This window comes from Xiphias gladius, chromosome 21, assembly GCF_016859285.1.
Source record: "Xiphias gladius isolate SHS-SW01 ecotype Sanya breed wild chromosome 21, ASM1685928v1, whole genome shotgun sequence".
In the NCBI taxonomy this organism is placed as follows: Eukaryota; Metazoa; Chordata; class Actinopteri; order Istiophoriformes; family Xiphiidae; genus Xiphias; species Xiphias gladius.
Window position 1 is genome coordinate 16,345,076 of NC_053420.1, and position 13,177 is coordinate 16,358,252.

The following is a 13,177-nucleotide window of genomic DNA, read 5'->3' on the forward strand; positions in this document are numbered from 1 at the left end:
AATTCTTCTTAAAAGTCTGACAGTTTTTGATTTATTTTTCTTGAAATGGAATATGCTTCTGCGTAAAGCCCCAGCACATTTCAAGTTATGAACATGACGTTGTCTGTAGAGGACTTTAATCTTCAAAGACTTTTGTAATCTCCAACTATTACAGCAACTTTAAGTACTGCTCTGGTTTTGAGATCATGCTAATTACTTCTGTTTTTCTACTTTCTTTTTTTTCCCCCGTGGCGCAACCATCCTGCTGGTCTCCTTTTCCCCGAGTCAGATTGAGAACCTACAGGAGCAGCTGCGGGACAAAGATAAGCAGCTGGGGAACCTGAAGGACAGGGTCAAGTCTCTGCAGACCGACTCCAGTAACACAGACACTGCACTGGCTACTCTGGAGGAGGCGCTGTCAGAGAAGGTACAGGACTGCAGCAAACTGAAGATGCGAAAATGCATCTCAGGCCGGGCTGGGATTTGACCAGCTGCTGCGAGACGAAATCATTTTTCCTCGTTGGGAGTCACTTCATTGCAGGTTTCTGTGCCTCTGAGATGAATAAGGTTTGATCACAGGGCCTTTATTTATGTAACTGCAAAAAAGTGAAATTTTGAAAATTTTGAATCATTCACTTTTACTCCTTCACGCAGACTTAAGAATAAAAGTTATTTATCAAATTGCTTATGACTTAAAAATGTTCTTCAATTTGGGAGAGCTCCAGAGAAGCATAATTCCAGCTCGAGTTGGTTGTGATCACTTTAGAGCTGCTCTTAAAGATTACTGTTAAACTTTGGTAGAGTAGGAGTAAGTTGCTTGATAAATGGGTCTTATTCTTCTCTTTCAGTGTTAGAACATTCTAAAGTTTAATTCTTAGTAGTTTGATAAATATGAGCTGTGACTATTCAGTCCTTCAAAACACTTTTAATTCTGTTTTTTTGTGTGTGTGTGTGTGTGTGTGTGTGTGTGTGTGTGTGTGTGTGTGTGTGTGTGTGTGTGTGTGTGTGTGTGTGTGTGTGTGTGTGTGTGTGTGTGTGTGTGTGTGTGTGTGTGTGTGTGTGTGTGTGTGTGTGTGTGTCAGGAGAGGATTATAGAGCGTTTAAAGGACCAAAGGGAGAGAGAAGACAGAGAACGTCTGGAAGAAGTGGAGTCCTACAAGAAGGAGAACAAGGATCTGAAGGAGAAGGTCAACAGCCTGCAGATAGAATTAACTGAGAAAGAGGTCAGTGCAAGAGATTTTCTTTCGATGTTAGGATGTAGGGGTGTGTTCACATGATGGCATATTGTCCACATGTTGTGCCTTTATGTTTCTCTACCCTGCTGTACTATAAAACCTGCACTGCACCTCTTTATATGTACTATACAGCCTGTATCATACTTATTTTTTCAGTAGGCCTCTGTATGATATTTAAGCTGCCGCCTCTGGCCCTGTGGCCTAGTTACACCTGCTGACATTGTGCTGGCCCGCCTGGTTTGAACCTGTGCTGCCTGTCTGTGCTGTTTGTCCATCTGCAGTCCAGTCTCATTGATCTGAAGGAACATGCTTCATCCCTTGCGTCTTCTGGCCTCAAAAAGGATTCAAAGCTCAAATCACTGGAGATTGCCATCGAGCAGAAAAAAGAGGAGTGTAGTAAGTTGGAGACGCAGTTGCAGAAGGTAAGTCTGTGTATTACAGTCCAGAATCACTAATAAAAGCGTCATCATATAAGCTGCCTTGACCTAAATTTAAAAAGATTATCTGGTTGTTAGATTTACAGTATATTTAGGTGTCAGCTGTATAGTAACTATTTGTACAGTCATCAAGCAGTTTTAACATAAATAAATCACAGGGATACATGTAACAATCAGTTAAAGTAATGATTTCGTTTTCTTGAAGTGCGATCTCTGTTGTGCACACCACTTAAGAAGTATGCTACACGGGGTTTCATTTTCACAGTCATCTATCCTTTTTATTATACTGGATACAAAGCCTTATCTTTCTTGTTTTGTTGCAGTAAATCTGGGAAAAATCCAAACTTCTAATTCAGGGCGAAAAACAAACAGACAGACAAAAAAAACCACTCAAGTTCATCCAAAGCTAAACGCTAGTCTTTCACAGAAACATGTTCATATGAATTTACAGGTGCTGGCAGAACAGTCTCACCATAAGGTTTATGTAGTAGCTGTTTCTGGAGCATTTGATTGTATCACAAAATCTACATCTGAAATCTACATCTAAACTAGTACAATTCAATGTGTGATGACAGCTGCAACTCCATCTGCTGAGGAAGATCATGTGATATGATTGAAAGCTCCAGAGCAGCTACTGCATGGCTCTTGCAGTGAGATTGTTTTGCCAACTACTGTTTCCAGGGTCAACAATTCTGTTTCAGTCACAAACTTCCCAGTCTGTTTATTGATACAATGAAAAGGATGTACATGAGGTCAAGGATAAAAACTGCCTAACTAGTAGTTAACACCACTGTCACTGAAGAGACAGTGAAGACTGTAGAGCTGTCCCTTGTTAATTGCACTGACCTGTGGATAATAAGCCAGAGCAGCATGCCCACTGTACAGAAAAGAATTAGCTTACTGTGAGTCCAGGGACCACTTAAATTGACGATATTAAGTAGTTCTATAATAATAATAAATTAATAATAAATGATTTTCTTTATTCTAGTGAGTTTGGTTTCATATTGGTTAAGTGAGTTTTCCTGTTTAGAAATGTCTGCAACTCAGGCCTTGTGCTGTGAGTTATTTTCATAAAGGAAAATATCATACTAATCTGGACTGAACCCGGTAAAGAACCTGCCTTATATAAAACACAGGTATTTAGGATAACGGCTGCCATCATGCTTTCTCTCCTGTAACAGGCTTCACTGTTTTGTTAGGACGATGCAGGGAGCAGACAATCCATTAAATACCCGCCTCCTACTCCATAATCCACAGACTATCCCTGTGTCTCTTCCTCTGCATTTGTTTGTGTTGCCCTCAACCTGTAACAACATGTGCTGTTACTGACGTTACTGATGTGTCAAACATGTACTGTAACATGTCTGATCCTGCTGTTCTCTCCTCTGGCTAAAACTAAATCCTACCCCCCCCCCCCCCCCACTCCTTCCCTCAACCCCTCCGTTTGCATTGTAGCAAGCTGAGCAGCTATTCAGTCACATGAACAATCCTGTAAGTCCCTCTCTTGAGCTCTCTGAGGCACATATTGAAAGCATGAGGACACTGATGACTTCTTTGAAAATTGCTAGATGGTGATCATGCCAGACCCCAGCACAGACTCCGCTTTCACCCAGCGCCCCGCCCAGATGCATGTTGACCATTGCACTTTAGTGATATAATGAGCTTTATACTGCACTCAGAGTCCTGTGCAACGTACTCATTCTGCAACTGTTTGTGTTTGTGACACGTGGTGAAACTGGTGCTACATATACAATATTGAAAGTTCACTTTATTTGGTTAGTTGGAATTTCAAATATGCTGAATATACAGTACAGTTTATCTATTTATTTTTAACTTTTTAAAAATTGTGGCTCTATAGTTGGTTCATCAGTGATTAGTTTGTTTAACTACAGTGGGATTTTCTTTTTCTTCCACATTAGAGAAAAGAAGGCTCTCCGCGAGCTGGGTCCAATGCAACAATTTAAAGATACAGCTAAACTTTCAGTCACTGGACCCACATAAGGGCAAATGTGCGACATCGGAAATACATGTCAAGGATCAACCGCTTCACAAAGGCTACCCAGACAGTGAATGTAATGGAAGTGAAAGGACATGGCCTGGAATTAACTTTTCTCATATGTTTTGACAACTACAACCCCGGAGTGAAAAACTAAATTGGCCTAATGGTTGTCGAACTGTGAAAACCAACTCTTCCCAAATCTTTATTTGTTACTGAACTATGTTTGAACTCGACAGAAAAACGATTTAGATTTTAGAATCTTTAAAGAATCGGATTCTGTGAATTTTTCGATAACTGTAAATGTCCAAGTCGAGCTTTAAATTACTTCTGGGGACAGACTGATATTGACTTTTAATGCTGATACCAACATCTGAACATCTGATATTTTCTCACTCGTATCACTGAAACACATTCTTGTGGAGCTTAGTAAAATTGCAGGTGCAAAACAGGTTAAGCTTTAATTATCCTGAATTAACTGATAATTTGTGATTCTTTGATGAACAAATACAATATATAACAAAAAGAAAGGTTATACAAACTACTGAAAGCAATCAAGTAAACAAAAGCCATCACTGACTGGAGTTTCTACAGCCCTCTACTGGCCCCTCTAATTTGTATGTCCAATAAAGTTCTCTTTTAAGTGTTTTTAATATACCATACTTCTGCAGTGATTAGTGGTTCTGAAATGATTGTAAGTAAATTTCGCAATCAAATCGGTGAGAATAATCTCCTAGAAGGCGAATCCTAACGTTGCTCCTCATGCTTAAAATATGACACTTGGTTTTTCCGTTGCTTCTATTTCTCCATTCTTTTGACTGACAATTGCAAAGAGTGTGCAGCTTCGTTGGGTTTGCATGATTTGGTCGACCTTGTTGCATGTTGTCACTGTCAGTGTCGCCACGCTTCTCTTTCGTCTCCGTGTGGTGCGGTTAGCTGAGGTACCAGCCGTGGTTGGAGATCACTGCAGTGTTTTGGTGGTTGGCTCTGTATAACTCCTGCACTTCTTGCAACCTGTGTTGACATGTGTGGCTGCATATTGTCTCGAGGGTGATGTGTACTACTGGAATGTGATTCACGGAAAATTACAAACTGTTGCAGTAATGGCGAGATTAGTCCAAATTGGCCAAACAGCAGGGCTCTGATTAGTTTGTGAGACAGAATCATGATTTAGCATTTTACTGCCACTGATTTGTTTATATTTTTTTCTTATTAAAGTGCAGTCCTGTACACACATACACCTGTACTTGGCACACTCACTAAGTGTGCGAAGTGACTGGGAGTCTCAAAGGGCTGTTAAATGGAGGTAAATAATAGACCTGTTAAAGCTAATGAGCCAGCACCAGTAATAATGCCTTTGCCCACAACATTTTTACTCTGCTTTATTCATTCAGAGAGAGAGGGAGAGAACAAGGGGAGTAATTAATATAAGAGACTGATGGACTGCACTGTATGAATCTCTCTTTAACGGGCAGTAAAACATTCTGTGCTGCACTGCATGGTTGTGTTGACATTATAATATTAACTGACTGTGTCTTGGCGTCTGTGCATGTCTGTATGTGTCTTGTCCTCGTGTGTGGATGCAGAAGGCCCACGAGGTGGAGCAGCAGTCGGGCTCCAGAGGGAACCCAGAGTACATGGACCGAGTGAAGCTGCTGGAGAAGGAGGTGAGCTACTACAAAGACGAGGCCAGCAAGGCTCAGGCGGAGGTGGAGAGACTCCTGGACATCCTGCGAGAGGTGGAGACTGAAAAGAATGACAAGGACAAGAAGATTGCTGAGTTGGAAAGGTAGCTAACTCTGACTGTCTAGAGAAGTTAGTTAAAGTTTATTATTAGTCTGAGAAATGTCTTTTTCAGTGATGTTTGCACCACAAACAGAATTCAATATCAAATATTCTGATGAACCAAGCCTTTAATGTTATTATTCTAAACTATATGCCACTGCATGTGCTGTGAGGTTATGAGCAGTATATTCACTTTCTTCCCCTAGAGTTTAAACAGTCAAAGTTCCAATGTCACTTGGCTTATTTTGTCAATTTTAAAGTGCCCTGTACTGTGTGCTCCATATGCTTTGTATCCATGTACATGTCATCACTGTGTTTTTATGCACACGTGCGTCATCATAGGGGTCTGTCAGCACACGGTACTGCACTGGACCCAGTCATGGTCTTTCTAAATACACTCAGAAATACCTTTCAATAGACAATAATTGCAGCTGCATGTTGAGATACACCAGACAGGATGTTTGCAAAAGTTCCAACACAATTTTCAATGTGAGCACAAAGTGCCCCTCAGTCATCCCCTTAATGGAAGAGATTTCAGTTCATGGACCACATAAATAAAGCTGGTTGCCCCATCAGCTCTTGGCTCACCTTTCAGTGTGGTACGTGGTCCAGAGTGTCCACACTGGAAGCAGGTTTTGGATTTGGTTTGGCTGATGTCTTTCTGTAGGAGGCCATCATATTGCCTTTCACCTGGAATCGATGTCAAACTGATGAGACTGAGACAAAGATTGGATGGACTGCATGAGAACTACACGAGCACTGCCTGGCAATAAAAGCCCCCCTCCCCCCATCTGCCACTTATAGAGTCCCAGTCTCACTACTTATTGTTAAAACAGGTTAAAACCAGTTCGATTTTTCCTTCCCAGCCAGTGAGACTGGCTACTTTGTTTCAGTGTCATGCCTGTTTGTTAGAGGTATTTGATTAATTGAGTGTTCTTGTCCTTTTTTTGCCATCTTTACCCACTATTTCCTGTCCTGTTCCCCTTTCTATTTTCCGTTTCATGCCCACCTGTCCCTTTTTGTACCCTCTGACATTCATCACTTTCAACTTTGAACCTCCTTTTTTCCCTTTCTCAAATCCGATTCTGTTTTTTCAATATCCATCTTCCTTGCAACTCTTTCTCTCTTGTACCCCCTGACACCAGCCCCCCTTCGTCTACCCCTCGCCCCATCCCTCGTCCCGGTGGCAGAGCTCCCCCTGACCCGCTCCCTTCTGTGTCCGCTGCTCCCCAGCAGATAGGGGGCATGGTGTGGGATTTCCTGGGAAAGTGAGTGCTCTGCCCTGGCACCTCAGCTCGGCTGCGTGGTTAAATTCTCCGACTGCGACTGCTGCAACTGCATCTGGTTTCACCTGTGTGCCTCGGTCTGCCTGCTGTCTGAAGGATTCACAGATCTTTGTATCAGAGTGACAAGCTCTGTTTTTAGTCTTTGATGTCATTACTGTACCTGTGCACATGATACAAAGATCCCTGGATTCATGATTGCTTTTATTTCTTTAGCATGTGTTTGCTTATTGGTTAACTCTATGCATATGTGCCATGAATGGTTTTTGATAAGCCTGTGAACATGTGACAGTGTGTCTGTGTGTGTGTGTGTGTGTGTGTGTGTGTGTGTGTGTGTGTGTGTGTGTGTGTGTGTGTGTGTGTGTGTGTGTGTGTGTGTGTATGTGTGTGAGAGAGAGAGAGAGAAAGAGAGAATTAGAGAGAGAGAGACAGAGTTTGTGTTGCATGTTTATTTATCCAAACTGCATGTTACAACCAGAATTAACAGCCATTTATCTCTGAAGACAGAATGGGGATTTAAGTCAACAAAAATTTAGTTGTATGAAAAATCACATTAAAGGTACAGGTATCAGGTCATAAAGTTTGAAATATATGCCTAGGCATATATTCTGTCATATTCCTTTGATACCCTGAAGTGTAAGTGTTACTTCACACTGTTGTTCCTATTGTGGCCTGTTTCTGTAATGATGCATGGTAAAGTTGCACAGTAAAAATGATCACACCAAGGATTCAGCCAACCTGGAACCCAATATCACAATTTAAACAGGAAAAAAAAATCACATTTGTAACTGAAAGCCCCTTTTAAAATTTGCACATGTATACAAACATTTAATTCTAAGTAAGACTGTAATTACTACACTATATACTGTATTATTAGCAGATTGAAGAGTATGTAGAACTTGGTGTGATTTTCCCAACTGCTCTTGCTTCTTTCGTACAGTTTAGTTTACTATACTGTACATGCTATACCTCCTTGTGTCCTTTGTTGAAGTATCATGCACACTAATGCACACGCAGACACACACATACAACCTCGTGTCTTTTTTTGGTGTTTGGTGTGGCTGCTTGTTGTAGCTTACCGTATGTAAGAAGTTTGTGTCCTTAGAGCTGAGGCCTCCTCCTGCCATTAGCACGCTCCCCATGCTCATTCCAGCCACCCATCTGCCGGCCTCATCTTACATCACCCTCCTCCTCTGTAACTCTCAGTCACGCTCACACCTTCAAATCATCCCAGCGACATCACCTGACAGCCCCTCTCCTTTTAAGTGGTCTCTCCCGGTGCCCACCTTCCTGCTCTCAACGCCCAACCTGCCCCAGCCCGCCCTGCCTAGCTTGCTCTACCAGACACTAATGATCAGCCTAGTGGCCTGCATGAATAGAGCTGCTGGGCTCGAGGTCTACACGCGCTCAGTGTGTGAGGTGCTGTAGTAGGTAGGGTCTGGATTGAACCTTTGTTCCTGAAGTGTGTTGGTTCAGTTGGGTCTCCTCTGTCTGAACAACCCTGCTTCCATAACTGATTCTTTCACTAACGCACCCCTCCTCGCCCACTTGATCAAACCACTGGTGGCTTCCCCTCCTTTTGCTCGGCACTTAAACCTGTCCTCCTCACCTCTTCTTTTGCCCGGCTGATTTTTGCCTGTCTGACTGCATGTCTGCCACTTCCAGGCTTGGCAGCAGATGCACATGGTTCCATGTTTTCAGAGAAGGTGCATCCTGCATTAGCTGTGTCAGCCTGCAGAGCAGCAGCTGTCACAGGCCCCTATGTAATCAGAGAACAAACTAAGATCTCCTCTGGGTCCCCTGTATTGTTTTTTTATTGTTATTTCTTTATGTTCTGGTTCTAATGTCTCTTTCTTTACTTTTTCCTGTGTGTGCTCTTGTCTTCTGCTTTCAATGTCCCCTCCACTTGTCCTGTCGTCCCTTTCTCTTCTACCTTTTCCTCTCCCCATCTGCAGTCTAGCTCCCAGGTAAGCAAAGCACCTGCCCCCATTGTGCTCCAATCTCTACCTACCCATGCTAACTCTGGTGCTTAAACCCGTGAGTCATCTCAGCAATGCCATTTTAACATGAAGCCATCAATTCATTTGTGATGCTCATGTCTTGTTGCAGTCCTGGTGATCTCATGACTGGTACTATTTTGAAATAAGTCTCATTCAAAATGCACCTGACATGATTGTCTACTAGACTTGTCCTTTCATGTTTTTTGTTGTGGTATATGGGTCCACTGTAACTAGAGAGTGGGAATCGGAAAGATGATTGGCATGAAAATGCTTTTAAATTGTTGTGGTTTTACAGACAAGGTGGCAAAGACCAGACTAAGAAGGGGCCAAACATCAAACTGGGACCACAAGGGGACAAGAAAGGCTTAGGACAGGACCCTCGTAAGGACAGCTCCATGGATAGTGGCCACCACTTAAAGGTGCAGATTATACTCATGAGAAATAATTACCACTGATGATACATGATTTAGTACTTGGCTAATGCAACGTGTGTCTGCAATTTGTCTGTATTTCCTCTGTGTGTTCCCACATAATGTTTGTGGTCTGCCAGCTGGAGGAGCTGATGAACACGCTGGAAAGGACGAGGCAGGAGCTGGACGCCACCAAGCAGCGTCTCTCCTCCACACAGCAGTCTCTGCAGGAGAGGGACTCCCACCTCACCAACATGAGACAAGAGCGCAGGAAGCAGCTGGAGGAGATCCTGGAGATGAAGTTCGTGTCATTGTCACAGTTTCACTTTTCTTAATGTGTTTGTGGAAATTCCATGGATGGATTTTTTTGTCTGGAAACATAGTTCAGTTTCTCCCTTAGCTAGTTGAGAAATAGGGCATGCAGTTCATGCTTCATTTTATACCAAAAGACCACGTTTAACTCCAAGTGACATCAGCATTTACACCCACATAGTTTGCTGGTTCTGGTTACTTTTTGAAGGACTTGAACTTTTAATTTTTACACTTTGTTTTTAACCGGCTACTGGCTCTAGCTTTATATTTAACGAGCAGTCATGAGAGTGGAATCAATCTTCACATTTACCAGAAGGGCAAATAGGCGCATTTCCAAAATGTCCGACTAATCCATTGAAATCTCATTGTGAGAAGTGAGGATGAGAAATGTAGTCTGAGTTGTGAGGCTAATTTTATGTCATCCTTTAGAGGAGATCAAAGAAATTAGATTTTTTTTTAGTGACTTGTGCCATTGATCATCATCTGGCTCCTTTGAAGCAGGGTTCCAGCCAGAAGTACCTTTTCTTGCATTTAAACAGCATTTGACATTGATGCAGTTGAATTGAACTGTTCAGTTAAAAGAGCTTCTCTGTTTGATAGAATATAAGTGCTGATGCCCTAATCTTGTTTTTCTTCTGCAGACAACAAGCTCTGCTGGCAGCCATCAGTGAGAAAGATGCTAATATTGCACTGCTGGAGCTGTCTGCCTCCAATAAAAAGAAGACCCAGGAGGAGGTGCTGGCCCTCAAGAGGGAGCGGGACAAACTGATGCACCAGCTCAAACAACACGTTAGTACCACAGCACAATGTCAAGGAAATCTCTCTCTGTACTGTAGGCCATTGCCAAGCCAACATTAGTCAGTATGAAATATATTGCTGCACAAAGCAACTAGTCAATTTTGCCATTTTACTACAGAGGGTTGTACATACACTTGGCCACTGATCCTTTTTGGTAGTTCGGTTGTGGTGCTTTTTCGTAATTTTGCAGCGTGAGTCTGTCCAGTCAGGTCTAAGTCAACATTTACATGCCATTAACATGACATTTAAATATTTTCCTATCCAAGTGTGTTTTACACAACTGAGGGCAGATCCATTCAATGGAAAGGCCCTTAAATGCAATATTCAAGGTGTGTTGACCTGGTCAAAACTCGAGACTTAAAGGTTTTACATCCAAGACTCAAGTAAAGTTAGGTCTTTCGGAGGCAGAATCTAACAGTGGTCAAGTCCTGAGTCCTGTGACCTGAGTCTGACTCGAGTGCAACTCTCAAGTCTAAAGCTCTCTTTTTTGTGTCTCTCTCTTTGTGTCGCTGTAAGTTGTATTGATAACCTACCTAAAAATACAGTTTTTGTCAGACCACTGTTCAAGCTGACATACTGTTAATTGATATTTGACATGATATAAGTCACTCCTGTAGCTGCTTTCATAATTTATTTACATGTAACATGAAATGAAGTAGACGTTAACTTTGACGTTAATGACACAAAGAGTAACTACAAAAATGATTCCACTCTCAGAAATCACAATGGTATACACATGATGCAGGGAAATTGCATTAGTAAAAAGAAACAGTGATTTTAAGTCAAGACTGACTGATTAAAGGAACATTTTGGGAAATAACACTCCTTCGCCAGGCTAGCTTTTTCCCATTTCTTTATGCCAAGCTACGCTGATGGGCTGATGACTTTGAAGTTCATATTTAGTGTACAGATGAGAGACGTGTACATCTTCCCATCTAACTCAGCAAGGAAAAGCAGATGAGTGTATTTCCCAAAATGTCTGGTTTTTCCTTTTGTGGCATTTTTGCGAAACAAAGCCACAATGACCTTAAACATGACAATATAGATGAAACAAATGCTGCTACAGTCTAAAAAACTGAACATTATAAGAACATTATTGCACTGATTTCTATTATATTGTAAGGTATCTCTGTTTTATGTCCATTATAAAGGCATAATGTTCTGTTGAACAGCTGCAGATCATCATGCACTAACCAGTTTCCTCTTCCAACAGACACAAAGCAGAATGAAGCTAATAGCTGACAACTATGAAGATGACCAATATCATCCACACGGTCCTCACCACCCACAGCCTCAGCCCCCACACGCCCAGCCTCAGCCCCAGCCCCAGTACCCCCACCCTCCCCACCCCCAGCAGACTCCATATCCACACACCCCGCATCTGCAACATCCTCAGCATCAGCAGCACCCACAGGTCCCCCCACAGCACCCACACGCCCAGCAGCCACAACCACAGTACCCTCACCCTCCTCACCAACAGCACCCCCAGCAGCACCCTCAGCATCCCCAACCACCTCCCCAGCACCAACAACACCCACGTCCCCCGCAGCCCCAACACCCTCACCAACAGCACCCCCAGCACCCGCCGCAGCACCCACACGGACATCCCCCTCCGCAGCATCCTCATCCTCAGCACCCACATGGTCCTCCCCAACAAGGACCACACACCCAGCATCCGCATCCTCAGCACCCGCAGCACCCGCAGCACCCACAGCACCCACAGCACCCACACCACGCCCAGCATCCACGTCACCCGTCGCCCCATCATCGTGGAGGGCCAGCCCGAGGACCCCCACATGCTGGACACCGCCCCTCCCCGGACCAGGTTAGATATCTCCCCATGTCATTCCTTTTACAATATTTAAAGGTCCCATCAAATTCATCAGTAACTTCAGCACCGTTCACATGTACAGCTAGCAACTGAAATATGGTTGAATCAGCCATTATACAAAAGCGCAGTGACGCGTTGCCTGTGGTATACAGAGAACAATGATTCAAACTGAAGAACAGAGGTTTCCAAATGTTTTTAAACCATAGCACTACATTTAACAGTTTTCCCTGCAACTGAGGCTTTCTGTGTGCAACAACTAGCTTCCCCTATTTTAGAAAGCCATGCAGCTTTCATTGTGCAGTCTGATTTTAGTTCTTTTGGTGGGTACCGGTTCGATTATCTCAGACCCACACAGAAGTCTCCGACTTTATTCAGGACTATGACAACCGTCAACCGTGACCTGTAATGTCACCAATTTTAACCATGACATAACGGCTTATTTGAAAGGGTTCCTTATGTAGTGATTTTTTTTTTTTTTTTTAACTTATTCCATTAGTTTTGATACAGTATTTTTCCAAACAAATGATAAAAAGTTAGCCAATGTAAATGTCACTTCTTTTTTATGTGGTATAACGTTTAAAAAAGTACAGTAAATGTAAATGAGCAAATCATGTGGCATCATTGGCCATTAAGGTTCCCCAGGGTGCCACCGCACCCAAATATGGGAAAAACTGCTATAGAAGTCAAGACTCACTTTCTCATATGAATATGCAAATCCATCCAATTCAAAGTATAGCCATGTAAAATTTTTGCCAAAAGCAGCACTGAAACTACTTAGCACTAATTTTGCACATTAATATCTGCCTACTTTCTTCTCTTCATGCATATCGCTCCTGTTGGCCTGTTGGCCAACAACAGGATGACGAGGAGGGCATTTGGGCATAATCCTTGCTGTGACAACCAAAGCTCTAATGTTGTTTTGAGGGGTGAGATATATTTAAGACTTTTCCACTTCATGATTCTCAATTCCCTGTCTGCCTGCAGTGTCCACAGTGTTTTGTAACAAACTATACAGCTGCATGAGATCGGGAGGTCTTTGTCTTTCACATTCAGATGATTCAGTGACTACTGGAGGAGCGCAGCCATGCTATGATGTTGAAACACTAACCAA

At 42.7% G+C, this 13,177-nt stretch overlaps 1 protein-coding gene across 1 annotated transcript in view; it reads left to right on the plus strand.

The window, feature by feature from the left end:
- erc2 (ELKS/RAB6-interacting/CAST family member 2) overlaps positions 1-12,951 on the plus strand; it is a 29,839-nt gene extending 16,888 nt beyond the window's left edge. The window contains exons 7-16 of the mRNA XM_040116364.1: positions 269-406; positions 1,062-1,202; positions 1,496-1,636; positions 5,237-5,436; positions 9,011-9,134; positions 9,266-9,426; positions 10,079-10,226; positions 11,449-11,507; positions 11,955-12,060; positions 12,925-12,951. Of these exons, the coding sequence (XP_039972298.1) occupies positions 269-406; positions 1,062-1,202; positions 1,496-1,636; positions 5,237-5,436; positions 9,011-9,134; positions 9,266-9,426; positions 10,079-10,226; positions 11,449-11,507; positions 11,955-12,060; positions 12,925-12,951 (1,245 nt within the window). The remainder of the gene's footprint in view (positions 1-268; positions 407-1,061; positions 1,203-1,495; positions 1,637-5,236; positions 5,437-9,010; positions 9,135-9,265; positions 9,427-10,078; positions 10,227-11,448; positions 11,508-11,954; positions 12,061-12,924) is intronic.
- Positions 12,952-13,177: the final 226 nt, after the last annotated feature.